This window comes from Ictalurus punctatus, chromosome 23 (assembly GCF_001660625.3).
Source record: "Ictalurus punctatus breed USDA103 chromosome 23, Coco_2.0, whole genome shotgun sequence".
Lineage (NCBI taxonomy): Eukaryota > Metazoa > Chordata > Actinopteri > Siluriformes > Ictaluridae > Ictalurus > Ictalurus punctatus.
The window spans coordinates 14,520,892-14,544,467 of NC_030438.2; the positions used below are offsets into that span (position 1 = coordinate 14,520,892).

The 23,576-nt window shown below is 38.7% G+C and overlaps 1 protein-coding gene across 4 annotated transcripts in view; it reads left to right on the forward strand.

Moving 5' to 3' along the window:
• The first annotated feature begins 1,260 nt into the window (after nucleotides 1-1,260).
• mindy3 (MINDY lysine 48 deubiquitinase 3) overlaps nucleotides 1,261-23,576 on the forward strand; it is a 51,128-nt gene continuing 28,812 nt past the window's right edge. Inside the window, exons 1-10 of one of the 4 annotated variants that reach the window (XM_017453744.3) lie at nucleotides 1,263-2,041; nucleotides 4,111-4,190; nucleotides 6,321-6,381; nucleotides 7,004-7,195; nucleotides 7,899-7,950; nucleotides 8,490-8,604; nucleotides 8,714-8,787; nucleotides 9,508-9,587; nucleotides 9,865-9,935; nucleotides 14,481-14,561. In XM_017453744.3, coding sequence (XP_017309233.1) covers nucleotides 1,945-2,041; nucleotides 4,111-4,190; nucleotides 6,321-6,381; nucleotides 7,004-7,195; nucleotides 7,899-7,950; nucleotides 8,490-8,604; nucleotides 8,714-8,787; nucleotides 9,508-9,587; nucleotides 9,865-9,935; nucleotides 14,481-14,561 — 903 coding nt within the window. In that variant the 5' untranslated portion in view covers nucleotides 1,263-1,944. Of the gene's footprint in view, nucleotides 2,042-4,110; nucleotides 4,191-6,320; nucleotides 6,382-7,003; nucleotides 7,196-7,898; nucleotides 7,951-8,489; nucleotides 8,605-8,713; nucleotides 8,788-9,507; nucleotides 9,588-9,864; nucleotides 9,936-14,480; nucleotides 14,562-23,576 lie in introns of those variants that run through there. The other 3 variants (XM_017453745.3, XM_047150153.2, XM_053674901.1) reach the window with 3 other exon arrangements.

A 23,576-nucleotide genomic window follows, 5' to 3' on the forward strand; every position in this document is an offset into this window, starting at 1 on the left:
CCGGTTGTCCACTAATTGTAGGGTTGGCGGTTCGATTCGCAGATTGCATGACTCCACATACTGAAGTGTCCTTGGGCAAGACACTGAACCCCAAGTTTCTCCCAATGGCAAGTTAGTGCCTTTCATGGCAGCTCTGCTACCATTAGTGTGTGAGTGTGTGTGTGAATGGGTGAGTGAGACACGGTGTAAAGCGCTTTGGATAAAAGCGCTATATAAGTGCGCCATTTACCATTTAATAAGATAAGATCTTATTAACATCTCAAAATCTAGCCTTTCCAGAAGAGTGGAAGCTATTATAACAGCAAAAAGGGACCAACTTGATGTTAATGCCCGTGGTTTTGGAATGGTCACATATGGTCACATACAAACCTTTGCCCATAGTGTACATATGCACTACATTGAAATTCCTTTCATCACACATACACCAAAGGTTTGGAGACGCTTGACTGAAATGTTTCTTATGATCTTAAAATCCTTTTGATCTGAAGGTGTGATTAAATGTTAAATCAGGTGTGATTAAATGTAAAATCAGTGTTGTAGACAAAAATATAATTGTGCCAACATATTCATTTCTTTCATTAGAAAACTAACATTTTATTTACAAAAATATATTTTTTTTAAACGGACGACTTGGAGCGAAATATTCCGAAAAGCAGCCAGTAAGTGTCCAGCATAGGTGGGAACTCCTTTAATACTGTTTAAAAAGCATCTCAGGGGGATTCCCAGTTGGTTTTGAAAATGCCAAGAATACATTTCTGAAAATTCGAGGCAGAAAGGGTGTCTACTTTGAAGATACTAAAATACTGAATTATTTTGATTTATTTGCGATTTTTTTATCACAACATAATTCCCATAGTTCCATTTGTCTTATTCCAGAGTTTGGATGACTTTATTATTATTCTAAAAATGTGGGAAACAATAAAAAACAAAGAATTAGTGTGTCTAAACATTTGACCAGTAGTATATATGCGTGGCTACATCTTGTTGGTGCTGGGGCTTGAACGCACAATCTTCTGATCAGTATGCTGGAGCCACCACTTCCCCCACAAGATTCACCCTTGATGGCCCTAGCGACAAGGAAAGGCACAGTTTAGTACTATTGTTTTCTGATAGTGTATTATTTACCATCATAACAGTTTAGACTGCATTTCTCTCAACATGGCAACTCTTAGCCCCCCAAACCTGAAAGCGCGAGCATAACGTTTGAATGTACCAATGAGCGCGCGTGCACGCCACGTCCTTGGAACCTTCTGGATTTGAACCAATCATTCATATAGTGACGTAATCAGTGTCGCGTAGTAAATAAACCGAAAGGACGGACAAGCTAAAAATGACTGACACAACTTGGATTATTTCTGACCGAAACCTTGGACTGTATCGCTTTTGGTTCGGACAAGGCCGTTTCTAAACTGGTTTATTTGTCTCCAGTAATATTATATTCGTGTATATTCGCTGTTTTATTCAGTTTAACTTTGAATGACTAGTTTAGCATGAAGCTAGCTTCCTGCTTGATGTTTCATACGTTCATTAAACACGCCAGTGCAGGGAATACTTCATACATTACTACGAAGTCAATATATACACAGTTAGGTGCTGTTCTGAACTTAAACCGAGTCTCCACGAGTGTTAGCCTACTTTCTAAACAACACTGGGCACACAGGAGCGGTAATTAAACAGCTGTAGCTATCCTATTTAGCAAGCTAGCTTGTTAGGTAACAGTCTCTCTCTTGTGATATTTATGGTGAAAAGACTCGCACAAAATCAAATTATCAACCAAATTTCTACACCTATCATCCCAAAACTCGTCGTTAGCTAAGAGCTAACCCTTAATGAATGAATGAATGAATGTCTTGAGGAGACTGCAAGCTAACTGAGATAGCTCAAGGCGCGAGCGGGTTTTTTAAAGCTGCAACAGGGGGAAAAGATAAATAAAGGATCGTTAAAATGTCGGATTTAAACCGAGAAGTTGTGGAGTTGGTGTGGGGGAAACATACGAGCAGCAGCGGAGTGTCTGCGTCTCTGTTCCGCAGGTGGACCCAAGGTAACCGGATTCACATTACTTTCACTGTGTAACAAGTGTGTTTTCATCCTGTCCACAGTACACGCGCCGTAGGGGTGGAATCACGTGCCGCACTGGAGATATACACCCAGTGACCACTTTCTTAGGAATACCTGTACACCTACTCAGTTATGCATTTATACAGTCAACCAATCACGTGGCTCATTCAGATGCAGGTCAAGATCTTCACTTAACGCCAAGCATCAGAATAAGGGAAATGTGATCTCGGTGACTGACTGTGGCTTGTCTGTTGGTGCCATTTGGGCTGGTTTGAGAAACTGATGATCTCGTGAGATTTTCACGCACAACATTCTATACTACAGTCTATAGCATTACGGGAAGTCAAATAAGCTCTCTTTACAACTGTGGTGAGCTGAAAAGAATCTCAGAAAGCACAATAGTTGAACCTTGAGGTCTTGAAGCTGAAGACTGCATCAGGTTCTGGTCTTGTCGGTGAATACAGGAGGGTACAATGGGCACAACCTCACTAAAATGGGATAATAAGTTTGGGAAAATGTCACCTGATGAATGTTGACTTCTGCTGCAAAATGCATGGTCAGAATTTGGCATCCACAGCTTGAATACATGGACGTGAACAGGGGCGTTAGCTGGACTGTTAATCATAGACTAGGCTAGTTTGGTGTCGCTAGCCAAGGGGAGGCACAGTTAAGCTCATTGTATGGGTTTAGCCGCTACAGTGCCATGCAAAGTACGTTATCTGACCTTATTCTCTGCTCATATCATGTTCACGTAACTTGGAACTCATATAGACTTTTACAAACCTTGTTTTTCTGCTCAGCATCAGAGGATGGTAGTGTTTCAATTTTAACCCCTTTACTGGTCATTTTCTTTTTAAATCGGCGTGTATCCATTTTTCCTCACACTGACTGTGTGAGCTAGCTTCCGGCAGGATTGAGAGCTGTCAGTCAATAAGACACAAGTATTTCCACATATTTTCATGTAAACACTGTCTGATTGGTCTCGCCTTCATTCACTGATGATACAAAATTACAACACCGCCGTTTTTTTTTTGACTGACGTTCAGTGGTATAGTTACGCCCCTGGGACTGACCTTCCTCGAGTCAACAGTTCAGGCTTTTGGTAGTGATGGAGTAATGCTGTGGGGAATGTTTTTGTTTTGTTTTGTTTTGTTTTGTTTGTTTTTTGGTGTACACTGGGCCCTGTAACACCAATCGAGCATTGTTTGAATGCCACAGCCTGTCTGAGTATTGCTGCTGACTATGTGCAACCCTTTATGGCCACAACTGACCCATCTTCTAATGGTGCCTTCCAGCATGAAAATGTGCCATGTCACAAAATCACCAGTTGTCTCAAATTGGATCCCTGAACAATAGGACTGCACAATATATCAAAATAGTACAAATGAACATATCACAAGGACTTGCAATAATGGAATATACTTCAAAAGGTCTGAAAATTCAAAGATTTAGGACATTATCATATCACATTTTTCTTCAGTATCGTGCAGCCCTGCATGACTATGAGCTCAGTGAAAATCAGTGGCCTCCCCAGTCACCATATCTGAATCCAATAGACAATAGCACATTTGGGATGTGTTGCAATGGAAGATTCGCAGAGATGTTGTGGTGCAATCATGTGAACATGGACCAGGATCTCAAAGGGATGTTTCCAACACCTTGTTGAATCAATGCCATGCAGATTTGTTGCTGTGAGAGCAAAGGGGTTTCTAACCAATGTTAGTGTTACTAATAAAGTGGCCAGTGAGTGAACTTCAAAACAGTAAAGTGTAATGCAAGTGTGATGATTTAAAAAGCACCCAAATCATGTCAACGGTGTCTTCCTCCATGCCACGACATTCATAAATTCAAGAAAATTATACAGTGATGGTTCATTGTAAATATTGCATGCAACACTGGTATAAGATTCTGTGATAATCTGGTCACTTGCTAGAAATGCTGTGCATGTAAGTGTAAATAAATGCTGATTATGTTTGAGTATTGGATTGAAGTGTGAGATATCTGTTGGGGTTTAAATGGATTTGTAACAAATTCTTTCCATCATTTCTGCAGGTTTTGTCTTCAGTGAGACTGAGCACAGTGCACTGGAGCAGTTTGAAGGTGGACCATGTGCTGTGATCGCACCTGTGCAGGTTATATTATAGTTTACAGATATTTAATAGTGTCATGGGAATGTTTTCTCAATCTGTAAAAGGGGTAAGCATTTGAATAGGTTTGGAAAATAAGATAACGCATCATGGCACACATTGTGGAATGTTACAATATGAATTTGGTCATCATTAGAATATGGAAGTAGAGCTAGATCTTGGTGTAAGTGGTGCACGAAAGTTTCATGCTATATCTTAATCATTTGGAACCTTTGGGTGAATTTGGGACCTTGAAGAAAATTGGTAGATTATTACCTAAATAGAATAAGAAATGTGTAGTGGTCTTTGAAAACCCATGGACGTCACTGTGGCTGAATTCTGACAAACGACCAAAAAAGACAACAAAAAAAAAACAGGTTTTGCTCAAAATATGGTTTTATATGCATATGGATATATGATGCAAGAATGAAACACATTCCAGTTCATGAAAGCATGTAGCTCTATACTCACTGACACATGTCTTGGGTACACGTGCTCATTCATGCAACTATCCAATCAGGCAGTCATGCAGCAGTAGATCAATGCATAAAATCCTGAAGATACAGGTCTAGAGCTTTGGTTAATGTTCACATCAAACTGGTCTTTTTGGGGTTCTTAGGGTTCAGCATGTTTTCTGAATTGCTTTTTAGCTAACCATGTTTGTAGAAGGGGTTATTTGAGTTAATATAGAATTCCTTTCAGCTTAAACTAGTCTGGCCATTCTCCTCTGACCTCTTACATCAATAAGGTATTTCTGCCTGTAGATCTGTTGCTCACTGGATGGTGTTTGTTTTTTGTTTTTTTTTTCCCGCGCGTGTGTGTGAAGTCTACAGACTGTCATGTGTGAAAATCCCAGAAGATCAGCCATTTCTGTAATACTCAAACCAGCCATCTGGCACCAACAACCATGCCATGGTCAAAGCCACTGAGATCACATTTTTTCCTCATTCTGATGTTTGATGTGAAGATCAGATGAAACTCTTGACCTGTATCTGCATGACTTTATGCATTGCGCTGCTGCCACATGATTGACTGATTGGATAATTGCCCAAATGAGCAGCCGTACAGGTGTTGTGTAATAGAACATTTAAAAATATCACAGTGTGAAGGGTTTTCCCAGGCCGCCACACAAATAGGTTTTATTGGTAAGGTGTAAGAGGCTCAGGAAAATGATTGTCGTTTATTCTTGTCAAAGATTATCCATGTAGATACCATGGCCCATACTTATGGAATTGCTTAATGTTTCTGTTCAAGAGTAATTCATAAAGCATTTTAGCATGAAAAATAAATCTGAGCCTGCTAAAACTAGCAGCCCCTGTGCTTGATGTATTAATGACAACAAGCTTTAAAAAGGTAACATGTCGATTGCTGGACTATATCAGTGGAGTCACCTCACATGTTATATAACGCAGTACTGCTGGAGATCAAAGTTTACACGTATTCTACTTTGGGCACATGAAACCTGCATTTGTGCAGCATTGGCAAACTTCAAATATCACCCATGAGTAATGTTTTACATCAAACAATAAATGCCTTCTCCTCTCCAGCTGGGTTAGTTATTGCTGCTGACAGCAGTTTTCATAACTGAATAGTGATCGCCAGTTATTTTCTGATTAGACTGAACCCATAAATAAACATTTAGTGCCACTTAAGAGCATAGTCTCAGTTCTTCTAGGCTAAAAGGAGAACAGTTGCTAAACATTACAATAATGTATTTCAATACTAATACGGAAATAAATTAAAGTATGCCTGAAGTTCAGCTTTCTACAGTCCCAGCTTCTATAATAAGAATAATTCATTCTAAATAAGGACATTTCATCCACGGTCATATTTCCTGAATTTCTAGATAAAGCATTGCTGTGTTCAAGCCCTCAAGTGTTAAGGAAAGCATTTCTGTGCTATCGACAACAGCATTTTTGTCTAATAATCTCCATGTGATCTTGCAGCCTGTTATTGATCACACCAGTATATGCCAGTGAGTGTAAAAGGCCAGAGTAGAAAGCCAGTAATATTTTCCTCAGTTTTGTTCCCTTGCTCACTATAAGAGTTCGTTGCTAAATACGGATTTTTTGGAGAGCAGTTGTGTCGTCTTTCATCATAGCAATCCTTCAATGTGGATATGTCTTTTACTTTCAGGCATTCCTGCTAAAAAACATCCTATTCAACATGGAGAGCTCAAACTGGAGAAGTATCTCTGGTATGTGCTGCAGAATGAATTTTAGCCATTTCCTGCATCATTTTCAGATGGCCATCTTTTCTGAAGTTATGTAATGTGCAGGTTTATAAACCTGGCAGGATGTTCTTTAAAACAGATAAAATATGCTAGTGTATTTATTAATCTACTTAGAGTTTTGAAATATAGCTTGACGTGTTATAAAATATATTTCATATTAGAACTACTTTTCAGTGTGTTTTATAGAGTATTATAAGGTTTGATCAAGCAGATATGCCAAAAATATCAGTGATATTTGAAGACCAGAAAAACAGTAGCATTAACAAAAAAAAAAAAAAAAAAACAGTTTTAATGTCTAGAAAACAAATTACTTAAAATTGAAAAAAATGTTACAAAAACATAGTGATGTCTTAGAACATGGATTGAGGCATACAAGATTTTATCATGATATTGCTATAATATCGTCATATTGCTAAGCCCTAAACTAGACCTAAACCTGGATTTCTTTAAAGCTGCTTTGTGACCATGTCTATTGTTATAAGCACTTTACAAATACAATTTAATTGTAAAATTATAATGAAATTGTGTAGAGTTGAATCTGCACTGCTTAAATCAGTATGTGAATCAAAATGATTTCTGTGTTTAGAGGAGGAGCAGCGCTTGGCCCTGTGCTCTACTCTCACTGAGATTCTGGTGTCAGCCTGCACTGGCAAATCCCACAACTTCTGCCTGGCCACGTGGGCTCCCTCCAAATCCACTGACGAGAACAGGGACATCACTGAAGACCACACAGAACCAGAATCCAGTCAGAACTCGCATACCCAACAGCAGCAGCCCAGTGAGAGTCTTTTGACTTTTAATACTTTGATTTTAATATTGGATTCTGTATCCAAATTATTTGGTCTTAATTGTTCACAATATGTATAAAAAATATCAGGAACCGGTCACATTGTTCATTTGTGTACAGTGTCACTATAAAATCATTATTGATTATCATTATCATCAAAATCATTATTGAACATTTTGTACAACATGGGAGACAAAAAAGGAGACGCCTAACATGTCCTGAGGGCTGTGATTTGACACACGCCAACAGCTGAGAGTTTACAGAGATTGTTTTTAGCTACACAGGGTTATAGCCTGGTAATTTGTTGATTGTGATTTTGACGTGTGAAGCCTCTTGCCACCCCTCACAGTAGAAATTTTGCTCTTCCTTAAATTGTGCATAACTCAGACCAGCCATGAATGCCAGGGTCTGCTTATGGATGTGATGGAAAAGGGACTATGTGTTGTAGAGGCAGAAAACAGCACAATTTAGTAAAACTGCATAATTTTCAGAGTAAAACTAATTGTGTGTTTCACACATGAATAAGAAATATATCATCTTTAAAACCAAGAACGAGGAAGCAACCTGGTCTGAAATTCTAAACTGTAAATGCTTGTGTTCTTTGCACCTAGTTATAATGGTTATCGGGCTCTCTAGTATAATTCTTTATATTTTGTTGAATGTGTTTGTATTTTTGCTGTGTTTGTGTATGTAGCTGCTTTGGCTGCTGAGGAGCTTGGCTTTGAGCGGTTTCACAGCATGGTACAGTAAGTGCACACTGTTAACTCTACTAAAAACACACAATGCAAAAGCTGCATACTTCCAAGAAAAATCCACTCTGAGCAATTTGCATCTTAATCTAATATAATTAACATGTGATCTTCACTGGTGTCCAGCTTGTTTTGGAGACATCCCATGATGTTAAATGTAACTACAAATGAATGGAAAAAAAGTACTATGTTTTTGTTTTTGTAAATAAAATAATAGTGTAAATTGCTGTGGTATACGAGGAATAAAACCCTTTGTGACATGCTGATAAAAATGATGCAAAAATGGTTAACTCTGCTGAATATTTTCCTTTAAAAGCACACCTAGTTGTCTTTATTCCTTAATAATAAAAACAACCTAAAAATGAAAGCAGTAGTTCAAACATTGAGGAATGCTATCTTACATTTCCAGAGGTTTTGTGTCTGCTTATATCTCATGGATCAATGGTGGATTGCCAAACAAAAGAAAAATCAAAACCGCTTGGTGTGTTCATTTTTACAGTATTTTATTAATCTTGGGTATTTTGTTTTGTTCATAGTAAAAGGACACTAAAGACTGTTGCTGAGCTAAAGGAGATAATGCTATCACTGTATGACACTTGGCGGAATAAATTTGGTGTCTTGCTCTTCCTGTATTCTGTAATACTTACAAAGGTAGAACTATACTCACTCACTCACTCTGTAATCTCTATTCATGTTTATGTACTGTTTGTGTATCTCTGTGTGTACGTACTAATATTGGATTACTTTCTTTTAAATACAGGGTATTGAGAACATAAAGAACGAGATAGAGGACACTTCAGAGCCACTTATTGACCCAGTGTATGGTCATGGCAGGTATGATTATGCGTAATGCGAGATCTTTTATAGTTATCTCCCAAATTATTTGTAGTTTTCACAAAAATGAGCAAAAAAATTAATAATACGCAGTGAGTGGTATGTCCACTAGAGGGCAGGGGGGAAAATAAATAAATAGAAATCTTACACTTCACTGTAGAAACCAATTCAGAAGAGGCAATGGTTTACTACTCACTTCTGGCTTCTAAATCACTAAAACAGTCCTATTAGGTGCTAAAGGTGACCAGGTGGATAACAGTTTTCAAGGAATTTTCAGATTTGTCCACAGAAAAAGTCGAGTCAAAGACTAGGGCAGAAAAATCCTCGATGAGAGAGTTCAGAAGGAGAATAGCCAGATTGGTTTGAGCTGGAAAGCTACAGTAACTCAAACAGCCACTCTTTACAAATGTGGTGAACAGAAAGCATCTCACAAAGCACAAAAGTTTAACCTTGAGGCGGATGGGCTAGTACAATATGCATTGGGTTCCACTTCTGTCAGCCCAGAACATGTATCTGAAAATTTTTTTTATTATTATTATTAAATCTGTGTTCTCATATTTAACATTATTTGCTTCCTCATTGTTCATTCATATCAATGACAATGAAAAAAAATTATTTCTTCTCTGCTACTGATGAGAGAATAACCAATGTTAAAAAAAAAAAATTGTATAATGACTAAAGCAGCGGTCCTCTTTTCTCTCTCTCTCTCCATCTCTGTAGTCAAAGCCTCATCAACCTGCTGGTCACGGGACATGCAGTGTCAAACGTATGGGATGGGGACAGGGAATGCTCTGGAATGAGTAAGAATGTGTCTTCTGCATTTAGAAATCTTGGTTTTCATCATTGGATTATGTTCTAACACTTTTCCACTAGGTGGCAGTATTACTTTGCAGTTACATTAAGGCATTAAGGATTTAGGCTTCTGAGTTTACCATCAGTGAATTTTTTTCTGTTGTTGTTAATAGTAAGCCACATTACTTAAAATGTCACTAAGATGTCCTAGAACAGTTTAAAGTAATATAATAATAGTACTTTTTAGACTTGATTAGATCAGGTGATTCCTTTCTTTGCTTACAGAGCTTCATGGGATCCATGAACAGGCTACTGTTGGCTTTCTCACACTAATGGAATCGCTGCGATACTGCAAGGTATGCGCACACACACATAATGCAGCTTATTTAGGGAATGTGATGAAAGACCAATGAACAGAGAATGGCAGTAATCTAAATGTGAGGTAATGAAAGCATGAACCAGGGTTTCAGCAGCACAAAAGCTAAGGGAAGAATGGAGGTGAGCAGTATTACGGACCTGAAAAAAGGCAGTTTTTGTGACCGGTAAAATATGAGCTTTAAGTTCAGTGATGAGTCCAAGATAATGCCATGGTTGCAAACAGTGTCAAATGGAAATAGGTTACTGCCATCAGTGGTCAGACAGAGGTCATTAATCTTACTTAGAGCAGACTTTGTTCCAGTGATAAGGATTTTGGGCTTTGCAGTTTAGTTTTTTAAAAATTTAGCTGACATCCAGTGTTTAATATTGCCAAGGTAGTTTATTAGCGAAGAGGGAGGAAGTGAAGTAGAAGGTTTGGAGCTACGACAGATCTGGGGTCATCTGCGTAAAAATGAAATTGTAGGCCATGGTGACGACTAATAAAGCCGAGTGGAACTATATAGATAATAAATAAGAGTGGGCCTAGAATGGAACTTTGGGCAACTCCCTGAGGGACAGTAACAGTGCGTGATTTGAATTGCCAATAGAGATTAAATGTGATCTATTTGTGAGAGATGAGGTAAACCAGGCCAAAACTGTATCACAAATGCCTAATTGAGACCAAAGATGGGAGAGCGGTATGGTAACAGTATCACAAGCGGCAGTAAGGTCCAGAAGTACTAGAATGCTAATGGAACCATAGTCAGCTAAACAATGAAGGTCATTAACCAACCTTGATGAGGGCAGTTTATGTACTGTGTTGAGAGTGAAAGCCTGATTGGAAAGTTTCATATAGACTGTTGCTGGATAGATGAGATTGAAGTTGTGATACAACTTTTTCCAGGAGCTTAGATAAAAGTGGAAAGTTAGAAATGGGTCTGTAGTTGCTAAGGACTTCTGGGTTCAAGGATGTCCAGTTTGATCCTGAGTTTGGGTATTGTTTGTGTGGAGTTTCACATATTCTCCCAGTGTCCATGTGGGTTTCCTCCCACCTCCCAAAAACATGCTGGTGTTAATGGAAATGAAGGTGTGTGCATGGTGTCCTGCATTGAATTGGCGTCTCATTCAGGATGTAGTCCTGCTTCATGCCTAGTGTTCCCAGGTTAGTCTTTTCGATCCAATGCAACCCTGTGCAGGATATAGCAATTAATAAGGATGAATAAACTAATTAAACACTTTAGTTTGTTGGAAACCAGTCATTTGGGCAGGTATTCATTCACGTTGATCATAAATGCACATTGAAAACAAATCACTAAATTTCACCAGTGTTCAGGATTTTCCTTACCATAGAAAGGCTTAGGCACAGTATCTCAGTGTTTTTGCGGAGCACCTTTGGACTGAGCGTAATTCAGTTCAAGCCAATTTGAACGTAAAAAGGCAATATCTTTTTCATTAAAACTCAAACATGTTATCTGGTAAAATTAAGGGACTTTTGACTATAAGTACATTAAGTGTCACCAGCTTACTTCCACAAATATGGTAAGGATAATGGTCGAAAACAACATGAAAATTTAATTAACTTACCATTCGTTTCTGGTGGTTGCACTGTTGCTGTGATTCCTGAGCTCTGTAGTCTAGCCCTCAAATATTCAAACCTCAGCCAACTGCAGTGACTTCTAACCACAGCAAAATAATACTCCTTAATGGTCACACTGGATTTTAATGACCCACACACATCAATCTGTCCGCACTCTAACAGACATACACACAAATATGCGTGTGCGTCAAGATTTTGGTCAAAACAATAAGATTGTTTTCTGTGGACAGCAAAAATTATCTGAATTCACCAAATTCTTTCACACAGTATTCAAATTACTGGGGTTAGACAAAATAATGGAAAATAACGAGAATACCAGATGCAGGAATGTAAATGTCAATTAAAAACGTCTGAGTTGTTTATTTTATTGTTAACAGTAGACTGTGCTATAAAACCCTTTTTATAGTGTTTGTTTAGAGACATTATAAATAATTCTTGAGAACAAGAATGGTTAGTAAGGTGATCAAATTGTAGTTAGAGGGATAAAAGTCAACAAATATATTGTATTTCACTGATGGGAAAATCTTTTTGGAAGGGATTGGCAAAAAGTATAATAAGCATTCTCCATGTCCATCTGTCAATTAAAGTTGCTTCATTGAAAGAAATGGCTATTAGAATCACTGACAAATTAGGGGCTATATTTTATATATATATAAAATATATATTGCGGAGTTTGCATGTTCTCCACGTGCTGCGGGGGTTTCCTCCCCAGTCCAAAGACATGCATGGTAGGCTGATTGGTGTGTCCGTAGTGCATGAATGAGTGTGTGAGTGTGTACGTGATTGTGCCCTGCGATGGACTGGCACCCTGTCCAGGGTGTACCCCGCCTTGTGCCCGATGCTCCCTGGGATTGGATCCAGGTTCCCCCGCAACCCTGAAGAAGGAGTAAGCGGTAGAAGATGGATGGATGGATATATATATATATATATATATATATATCTTCATTTTTCATTAATTTTTTTATTATTATTTTTTAATGTGTTTGCTCAGTGGATTTGTGTTACTGATCAGGAAGTTCAAATCCCAACACCACCAAACTGCTACTGTTGGTTCCTTGAGCAAGGCCCCTAACCCTCAACTGTGTAAGGATGCTTTAGTCAAAATTGGAGCTCTAGTACAATAACACTGTAAAGATATTTTTACTTCTTGAACATTACTAATTCCGTCTAATTCCCTACATGAGTAATACATTTCTGCATTCTGGAAGATCTACCCGTTTTTATCCCAGTACACTCTCAGAAATAAAGCTACCAAACTGCAGCTTTCCTTGTCACTGGAAAAGGAAAAAGTACAGTTTCGTAGTCTTGAGAGTGTCAAGTTTTAAAATAATCTGCAGTAGATATACACATATATCTGCATATATGTACAGCACCTTTCAGAGCAGCCATCTGTTTTATTAAGCATGTTCTACTAAAACATGTTTCGTACCCCAAATAGAAAACATTTGGGAAGTCAGTGCAATGTATTGTTTTAACCAGAGAGGAGAAGTACAAAGCCGAAAGCAGAGCGGTAGTTAAGGAGTTGGTTTATTTGGAATGGCACCTAACTGAGCGGTGCTTCAGGGTACACTCTCACTCTGTTTGGAGTGGAAGTCAGCAGGAATGTGTCAGCTCATATTTAGGAGCATCTGAGCCCGCGTTACAATATTCATTTAGCTCTTAATATGGTGTTTCTGAAGCACACACATAACCTAAACTGGGGAAACTGCCTACCTGAGGAGTGATGAAGGAGGTCCATCAGCACCATAATGTTTGAATACACTGTTGGATTCTGGCCTGAGAAGTTTGGAAAACCCACCATAAACATGATTATTCAGTAGAACATGCATGTCTCGTATATCACCTCTCTGTTGGTCTCAAACTGCTGACTTCACTGAAAAAATGCTAGAGTTAGGTTTGTGTAGCCCGGAACTGTTTGTGTGTGAGATTATACAGTGGACATTTAGAGGTTGCATAGACAATGCTACAACTAATTAACCTTACATTTGCTAAAATTATATTTTTATGTAGTTTATTTGCATATTAAAAAATTATAATGATAATATTTTCGCTAAAGAATACTTTAAATAAACGCAAACAAATTGTCAATATGTCAACTTTTTTGCACTGACGTTAACCGTAAATACATTTAGTTTGGATTGCATGTCACAGGAGATATTTAGCGTGCCTAGTTTAGGGTCCACACAAACAGTGCTTCTGCAATCGGATTTAATTCATTCAGAGTGAAGAAAATCTGTGCATTATAAACACACACCAGTTGTTGTGACTCATGGATCTCACCAGATGCTGGGTATGTTTCCTGCTGATGCTCTGTAAGACCATTAATGCAGTCCTTTCCTTCTTTTTAGGGCTTGTTGTGAAATGCAGCTTAGTCTGGTTTAGTATGAGTGACTGCTGAATTATGAACACTCCACTGGGGGGGATCCCACAAAGTTGGTTTAGTAGTATGTTTGGCAATATTTATTTTGTATTTTAAATTAGTTTTTTTAAATAGTCAGGATCTTCAGATGCTCAATAAGTTGAGAATTCTTTGCATGCTCCTGGTGCAAAACATCAGAGGCATGAAATGTTGGCATGGTTAAAGACAAGTTGTGTGTTGTTCTACAGAGTGTGTTAACTGCATAAAATGTTTGTATGTATACACCATTTGGATAAAAACGTCTGCTAAATGGATAATTATAAATGTGCAAACTAGACAATTGTCAAACTAAAGTTGTCATCGTACATATTAGGGGTGTAATGCAAAGTTGCTATTTGCATTGGCAAATATCTGTATGTGTGTTTGCATACAGGTTCAACAAAAAACAACAAAAAAAAATTCATTTTCTGTTTTAGTCAGAATAACGTATTCTTGTAAGGTTACATCCAACTGTGAAGCAGGCATCTTGCTTTCAAAAAACAGCTATTGTGGAGGTCATACCATCCCCCCCCCCCCTCTTTTTCTCAGGTTGGATCATTTCTCAAATCTCCTAAATTCCCTATTTGGATCCTTGGCAGTGAGACCCATCTCTCTGTGTTTTTCACCAAGGTGAGTTTCTGGAAAACTTCCACTTGCACTCTTATGTTCTTAAATTTGTTTTTAAATGTCCTTTAAAAATTATGAAATTCTTTATGAAAGTCATGATCACTCACTTTCTGGCGTAGCCACACACATGAGATATAATAAAAGACGACAAACTGACACATAAGTTATTTCATCACAGAGTCACATGTCAGCCATTCTGTGTTTCTTTTTCTTTAACGTACTTTATTTTTTTATAATGGTCCCTCTTTCTGAGTCTAGTCTGGCAGACAGTAATTGTCTGTCTCTCTTCTTACACAGTAAAACCACAGTAAAAAGAATGTGCTCTCTAATAGATTTAATGCTGTAGACATTTTTTAAGAGAAAATGGGGGGAAAAAGATAAGGGAGGGATTGTGGACCAAATGAGATCGAGAAAGCTTTTGGACTTATAAGGCATCCAGTGTGGTGTGTTCTGGCTGCCGGCCTCATGGCGTGCCGTAGGGTTTGGCACACCCAGCACAGAGCGAACAGATTTATGAAGTGCGTGTAATGAAGGAAACCAGAGTGTGTGAATGTCAGTTTGTTAGGTGAAGGACCTGTTGATGGATGTGACAACTGGCCTCATGCATAGTGTTGTCTTCCTTCTTTGTTAACACTACGCCTCACTTATCTTTATCACTCTAACATCCATTCTGAAATTTCTTTGGTTAAATTGTGTGGATGTTTGTGTTTAATTAAACACAATGTGAAGTAACCTGGATATCGGTTTTACAAGAGTTGTAGTTGTTGTAAAAGAACTGATGCTCACTTGCTGCAAATTTGCAAATTAGCTTGTGCTACCTCATTCCCAATATTCTTGATGGAGTTCAGATCTAAGGCCTGTCCAGGTCACAACCATACAGAGATGTGCTGTGAGCATTATCATACAGGTAAACTGGAGGTATGAAAGGATAATGAGATCATAGTCAGCCATTATATCTCTTCACACATTCTTCGGTAAAACCTTAATGGAAAATGCCATCCCAAAACACCGTAAATATGTTTATATTTAAATATTTGTGATGTGTTTATCGATTCAGGTGCTAACATGGTGGTTGGTGCTGTATTTTGTTTGTTTCCATGAGAAGTTAGCGGTTTTGTGTTGCTCTAATGTCGAGAGCATATTTTTAAACTTTCTTAAATGTTCCAGCAACGTTCAATGTCCTATTAATGTGAAATCCAGTGTAGATGGTGTAGGGGAAAGCAAAGTTTCCTTACAAAATCAAATCGTGGTCCAGCTATGACCCAGCTAAAAGACCAGGCAGCCCCCCCCCCCCCCCCTTTTTTTTTTCTTTTTTTTTTTTTGCTCTGTGGTACAGTTTTGATTTTTTTTTTGGGGGGGGGGGGGGTATTTATTGTGCCTGAATGTGTGCTGTCTGTTTTGTTTTCATTTTCGATCCAGTATTATTTATATATGGCTTTTAAGAATAGATATCGTCACAGAGAAGCTTTACAGAAATTAGGATGTAGATTTAGATTCCAGAATGAGCAAGACAGAGGCAAGGAAAAACTCCCTTAGACAACATATGGAAGAAAACTTGAGCGCAACCAGGCTCAAAAGGGAATGCATCCTCTTCTCTGTGACACCAGATATAATAAGCCTTGATTTGTCACATACATTACAGCACAATGAAATTCTTTTCTTTGTATATCCTAGCTTGTGAGGAAGCTGGGGTCAGATGTAACGGTATGAAAATTTCATGTCACGACTATCGTGACCAAAACTATCACAGTTATCAATATTAGCACGGTATTGTTAAAATGTGCTGAAAATGTACAAAAAGTACTGATACACACACTGAAATTGTTTAAACCGGTTTTATATTTGACTATAATGTGATGGATGGTTGTCACTAGGCTTGCTGCGATCATCTAGTTCAGTTAGAGAACATGGCGGAAGGAAGCGATGGCGCTCGGGAGATTTTCCAACCTTCCAAGAGGACCAAATCCGAAGTGTGGTCATATTTTGGACTCTGACTCATTCGACTCGTGCTGAATTGAGAAGACGCATTCAGTTTTTAATTGTAACGTCCGTTTTCACGCTCAAAAAACAATGTTGCCTTCTCTGCCTGTGTCAGACTCGCTGTTTGTATGTGAACAGCATTTACCGCGAGTTTTACAAATCGCAGTAATCGTGCACGGTTTTAATGATAATTAAATGTGACAGAGAGGGTTAAGGGCCTTGCTCAAGGACACAACAGTGGCAGCTTGGCGGTGATGGGGTTTGAACCCCCGACCTTCTGATCAGTAACCCAGAGCCTTAACCGTGGGATTAGTGGGATTATAGCCCTTAGTGGGATTATAAATGAGGACAGGACAGACATTTTGAGTCATACATTTTCATCCACTGGTAGGGGTTTTGTTTTTTTTTTCATCCACTGGTAGGGGTTTTGTTTTTTGCTTCTCACACCATTCTCAATTTGCACCTAGTTGAAAGTGAGATTGACAGCTAACATTAATCACTGCCTAGCACTCAGAGCCTTTTACTGTCAGTACAATAACTTCATCCGGTCTGTGTATGGAGTGACAGTTGGCATCCTGATCAGCAGAAACCCTTTTTAGATGATGGTCTGTTTAAAAGATTAAACACGTACACCATGGTTAAAACACTTGTATCATGTGTGTGCTTATATTCACGTTCTGACAAACATTTGAGTAAAGTATCAATTTCTTTATGCTGCTCTCATGTATGGTTTTTTTTTGTTTTAAATAAGCCAAATCAATATGAATCACTGTTTGTCCAAAAATGTATTTTAGCATTCTTTTTGTTCAAGATAATTGCATCAGCTCTTTAAAGTAAAAAATGTTGGTTTTTTTTTAATCCATCTCTGCCTTACACACTGTACTTGAGAACTACTGAAATCCGAATTTATGGCAGTAGGTTTTCCTGTCATCCAGTTTAGTAGACTTCTTTTAAATTTGCTTAAGTCCTGTCGCATGAATCTTATGATGATATGAGTTGACGTAGACACCTGGTATAATCCTTGCACACACATGCATAACATCTGAAATTAGGCCCAAAGGTTCTAGCTAAGTTAAGCCTAGCCTTGTGCGAGCTATGTTAGGGGTTCTGCATTAGGAAGGCTGAACTGTTTCCCCCAGAGCCATATAACTCCATGGCCATCTGGCTTATTTTATCCCCAGAGACACCTCCAGGGTCACTTGGCTGATCTTTGTGAGACACGGAAATGCTCTTAGTCTTACATTTAACAGAGCCGTGAGCCGTCGCCGTCACCGCCCCCCAAAAAGTCTGGTAGACTAATTAGTTTGGACTCTGCTTGAATGCTACTTACAGCTCTCTTCTGACTTTTTGGCTTGGTACTAATTCTAGAATTAATATCCATCTTTTTAATTTAGCATTAAATAATGTTTTAGTCACAGTAACACTGCTTAATTGCATGCATAATAATTAACTAAGCAACGTTCACATGGAAGCAGAATGGGGAAAGGATGTGAACTCCGAGACTTCGACCGTGGAATGGTTGTTGGTGCTAGACGTGCTTGAGTATTTCAAAAACTGCTGATCATCTGGGATTTTCATGTGCAGCAGTCTCTAGACAGTGTACAGAATAGTGCATAAAACAAAAACCATCAGTTTGGATCAAAAAAATTATCAGATTGGTTCAAGCTGACTTAATTGCTAAAGTAACTTGATCACTCTTTACAGTACATCAGTGGTGAGCAGAAAAGCATCTCAGAATGAGGCAGAGTCTTGAGGCAGATGGGCTACAACAGCAGAAGACCACATCAGGTTACATCCCTGTCAGCCAAAAACAGGACTCCAAGGCTACAGTGGGCACAAACTTGCCAAAATTTTAAGATTAGGAATTTTTTTTAGACTCGGAATTTAAGGAGTTTTGGAACAGATTTAGTTTAGTTTATCATATGTTCAATATAATATACTGGCTTTGAGCTGTGCTGTTAATGCTTTTCAAAGTGTTTTTTTCCCTATGAACCATGTATTCATAGGAAATATATAATTGAAAACATTTCCTGATCCAAAGAGGAAATTGCTTGCTGGACATCCATCCATTTTCCATACTGCTTACCCTACACTGGGTTGCGGGGGAGCCTGGAGCCTATCCCAGGGAACTCTGGGAACAAGTCGGGGGACACCCTAGATGTTGTGCCAACCTGTTGCATCGCACATCCATTCACACACTACGGACAATTTGGAAATGCAAATCAGCTTACAACGCATGTCTTTTGGACTGCGGAAGAAACCAGATTACCAGTAGGAAACCCCTAAAGAACATGGAGAACATGCAAACTCCACACACACGGCAAAGGCAGAATTCAAGCCCCTGACCCTGGAGATATGAAACATGCTAACTCCTGAGCAACTGTGTCCCCACTTGCTGGACATATTTGGCACTTTAACACTGCACGGTATGGCTCGGCTCGACTCAACTCTACTCGCTTTTTGGGGGCTTTCCACTGTGGGTAGTACCTGGTACTTTTTTTTTTTTTTTTACCACCGCGATCCAGGTTCCAGGCGAGCTGAACCGATACTAAATGTGAGCATGCACTGAGGGAGAAGGGAATTCTCCTTAACAAGTGGTTCTGTATTGTGCCTGAATAAATGTGTATTGTTTTAATACATAACTTGCATATGGTAATATTCTATTAATTGAAAATTATGTATCATTTCATCTCATTACAGATAAAATTACAACAAAGGTTACTGTATATTTACTGTATATGGTATAAGGTTACTCTATATTTCCAAACAGACATTTATAAAGTCACTATAGTCGCTGCTGAATATAACTTGGTCTCATAGAGCACTGTGTAGGTTCTAGAACGCAGTTATTTTACATCCTTAATAAGGTTCACGTTCAATGAACAGGAATACATTTGGATTATGGCCTGGCCGTGTATTTCTACAGGGCTTCGGTAATACAACATTATTCCTGCTTGAAGGCGAGTGGAAGATGGCACCCACATTGAGGTGCTCTAAACTGCAGTGGAAAAGCATGCTCAGAAAATAAAGCGAGCCAGGTCGAGTTGAGTCGTACTCTGCAGTGTAAAAGTGGCTATTGAACATAAAGTAAGGGAGACATACATACGGATAGCATCAGCGGCACTTGCTGTGAAATTATGTTGTGTGTGTTAAATGTGTAGTCCTCATACTTGAAGATTAAATGGGATTTCAGTAATTGTTTAAATTGTTGGATTAGATTTTCATGCCCGTTTCCTGATATTCTGGTTTAATGTGTCGGTCTTAGATTGCTCTTAATGGCTTTTGTTGTGTTGAGTGCCTTGCCAGGTTTAGAGAGCTGCCTCCTAATGGTGCATTAATGCTGATGGATACTTGGTTTCACTGGTGATGTGTGTCGTGTAAAAGGTGTGTGAGAGCGGGTGAGAGAGGTGCCTTTAATGGCCATGCAGGTTTTATGCCTGTCTCCCTGTGGACAGGAGCTCATGTTGCTGTTTTTATGCCTCTGCTTTTAGCTTCTAATAGGGTTTGTGTTCCACTCTTATCTGATTTACGTACACAGAAGCAAAGGACAATACACAACCGACCTCTCGGAGAGGTCCCATGAGGGGCACAGGGAGACCTGTACACACACTCGCACACAAACATTGGACACTAGAGGAATGATCTTCCTGAAAAAAAGATGAAACGTTCCCAGTGGGCATTCTCTGACACACACACAGATGGCAGTGTGTAGTAGAATAGGTCTTTTTTTAACACACCAGCAAGGCAAATATAGCAGTTTATAATGAAGAGTAATGTGATCCGTGTGTCTTCAAGCAGAGGCCTCCTGTTTATACCAAACCCCAGATCTGAACTCTCTCGCACACAAAGTGAAATGGACGCAAGGATGTAGACCAGGTTGCTCTCTCATGTTTGTTCTGCCACTGTTGGCATCCGTTTCTCCTCTCGTGATGTTTTATACTATCTTGTCTCGGGAGAGTAGTTACAATGTGGTTCATATCCTTCATTTCCTTCTCTTCTACCACACATGGTGTTTTTTTTTCAGGATTTTAACTTGGTCTTAGAACTGCTTACTGTTCTTTCTTTACCTTTCACATCCTCTCCATTTTTTTTTTTTCTGATCACTCCCTGGCCTATAGATTTCATAAATACAAAACAGAGGTATACAGGTGTATCTGTTACTTCGCTGATGAATATGACGGTAAATCATACTAAATTAGCTCAATTGGTGAAATCATGGCTACAGGTGAACTAATGATGTAAATGCACACTAGCAACCAACGTAGAGTGAACTGAATGACACAAGTTAAATATTTTGGCCCAGATAGCAAAGGCATCTCCATTTTTACTGTGCGCTGAAGAAGAAAAAAACTCAAGCCAATACAGTTGCAATCAAAATTATTCAACCCCCACTGCAAATCAGGTTTATTGTCAAAATTTACAGACTTTCAGCTGTTTGTGTTGAACAAATCAAACAAAAGCAATTTAAATACTTAAATAGTAGAAATCTGCATCCTTTTTCTGCCCCGTCTAGGTATTTCATGTGTTCCAGCTCAAGCACACCTGGTGCAACTAATGAAGCCCTTGATTAGTTGCATCAGGTGTGCTTGAGACAACACCTGTTTTGCATATTTGCGCTGTTGAGGGATTCTGTTGGGGGAGTTGAGTAATTTTGAACTGGAGAAATTATTATAAGTTGAATTTGGGGAAACAACTTGAAGCATTCTTTGTGTTTCAGTTGCTATTTCAACTGAAATAGCTGAATAATTTTGATTGCAACTGTATGTGGGCAGAATGCAGTACACACTCAGTTTACTGGCAGCAGTTGGACACTGTTGAGCATTACGCACATGAGTCTTTGGGGTGTACTGTCATAAATAGAGATTAAGCAATTTGAAACAATGTCTGTGATTCTGAAATGGTTATGATTGGTCTCTATTTTTCTGATTTACTAGGTTGAGCAGTCACTCTTACAGTATCTTTTTTTTTTTCTCAACTTCTGCTCATCTGTTGCTTTTTTATGCAAAAAATTGGGCAAGCAGGATACAGCATGATCAATTTCACTTTGTGATGGTAGCTAGGTGAGTTTGCCCAAACCACATTCTCTTGAGCTAAAGCGTATGGCAAAATAATAATCCACTATAGATATTGATACCGGTATAATAGTGGAATTTTGTTTTGACATGTTTATAGCAGGATTCTGAGATTTTAGATATTTTTCTTTTCTTCTACTGAATACAGACATCTCAGAAAAGTGCACTGTAACATAATTTATTACAATATCAATATTATCTTGTCATATTGCCCAACCATGCTACTGACCCAATCATTTCTTGGCCAGTTATTTTCTTTTTTTCTTTTTTTTTTACAGGCATAGAATTACATTTCTCACCATCAGCTGCAGTGTTTGTAGTGTATTAAACAGGAAACACTGCAAAAGGGACAGACTAGTGGTGAAATGGTGTGCTGTATGATGTCTTTTGCCTCTTGATTTGGCCTTGAGAGTTTCTGTGGCGCACTGCTGTCCTTGAACTTGCTTCTTCAGAGCACATCTCAGCAACCTTGTGTATTGTGTGAGAATGTTGCTCTGCGAATTATCCCAGCTCCCTTTTCTGTCGCCATCAAGCGCATCATTCAGCACCTGCTTAGATATTCACAGAGAAAAGATCCTGGGATCTAAAACATGCACCCAAACCTGAAAGGGTAGGTCAGGAACTGTAAAATTATCACTTCGTTCCCAGCGTGCATGGGATGTTTTAGGTTCTTCATCACACAGACAACATGGCTCCTGGAGGCATTATGCTGGCTGACATCTCATTAATCATATCTCTGCTTGTAGCTGATCAGTTACACACAAGCAAGCATCTCCTCATTTTTTCTTATGCGTGGAGTAGAGTCTCTTATTAACAACTCGATATTTATTGACAGAAACCACATGCATATTTCCCTACCCATACCCAAGGGTCTAGTAACACACAAAAGTCCAATATCACCTCTTAAGAACAAATAACAGCCTCTACAGCGGCTTCTCAAAAGCAGCTTTGTGTACGATAGGAGGATACTTTGCTGACAAAAGACAGGGGGAAAAGAAGCCAGACATGTTGAATACAGAGTGTGAAATGAGAGAGAGACAGAGATAATGTTGACAAGTAAGCCTTCTGGGAGAGGTAGATGGCGTAAGTAAGAAAGGGCAGAACTTTTAAATGTTGTCAACCATGTCACTTCGTGTTGTATCAGGTTTTTAAACGTTTACTTGCTAACTCTGCTTAAGTTTCCTGTTAGAAAGGTGGCTTTCTAAGAGCTCTTTTGAGAGCTTAGTTTGGTAACCGAATAGTAAGATGTCACTGATTAGCTATATGACAAAGAAAACAGTGTATAACCATGAGTTGAGTTGTATGGCAGCATGGGAAAACCCAGCAGATGTAGCTGAATTCTGGCAAACAAACAGAAATTGTTTTTAATCCTGAAAATAAATGTTTAATCTTCCTGTAAAGATCATGTTGCATTTCAGGCTTTGATCAAAATTGTCGGTTAAGATGCGTTCCATAACAAAGCCGACATTAGCCTAATCAGGTCTGTTTGTAATCAGGTCTCAGCTGTCAAAATATCTGTGATACTCCTGCGCTGCCAGAGTGGAATCTTCAAATTTCTTCCTTTTCACTTTTGGGGGTAATCAGCCTTGTTGGAACATTACTTGTGATTGAGATATTAATAAAAAATACCAATATTTCTGTTCAGAAATGGAATCCATTCAATTTGAATCTATTGAAGATACAGTCCCCGTTTGTGCTAGACACCAAAGACATTTGGGTTTGAGATCAAACATGGCTATGAGACGAGAGTTCAGGAATTCAGCCTTTATTTCCTGATATTTACATATAGATGTGTTAAATAACATAAAACTTTGATCCTTTTGTATCAGACCACTCAATTTTTAGCTGAGCAAAAATATAGGAACAGATAAGACTAAGTAAATAACGCTTAATTTTGTTCTCCGTATCCCTTGCATAAAAAAAATCATGAAAAATATAATATTCGAGATGGGGTTGTGGGGATGAT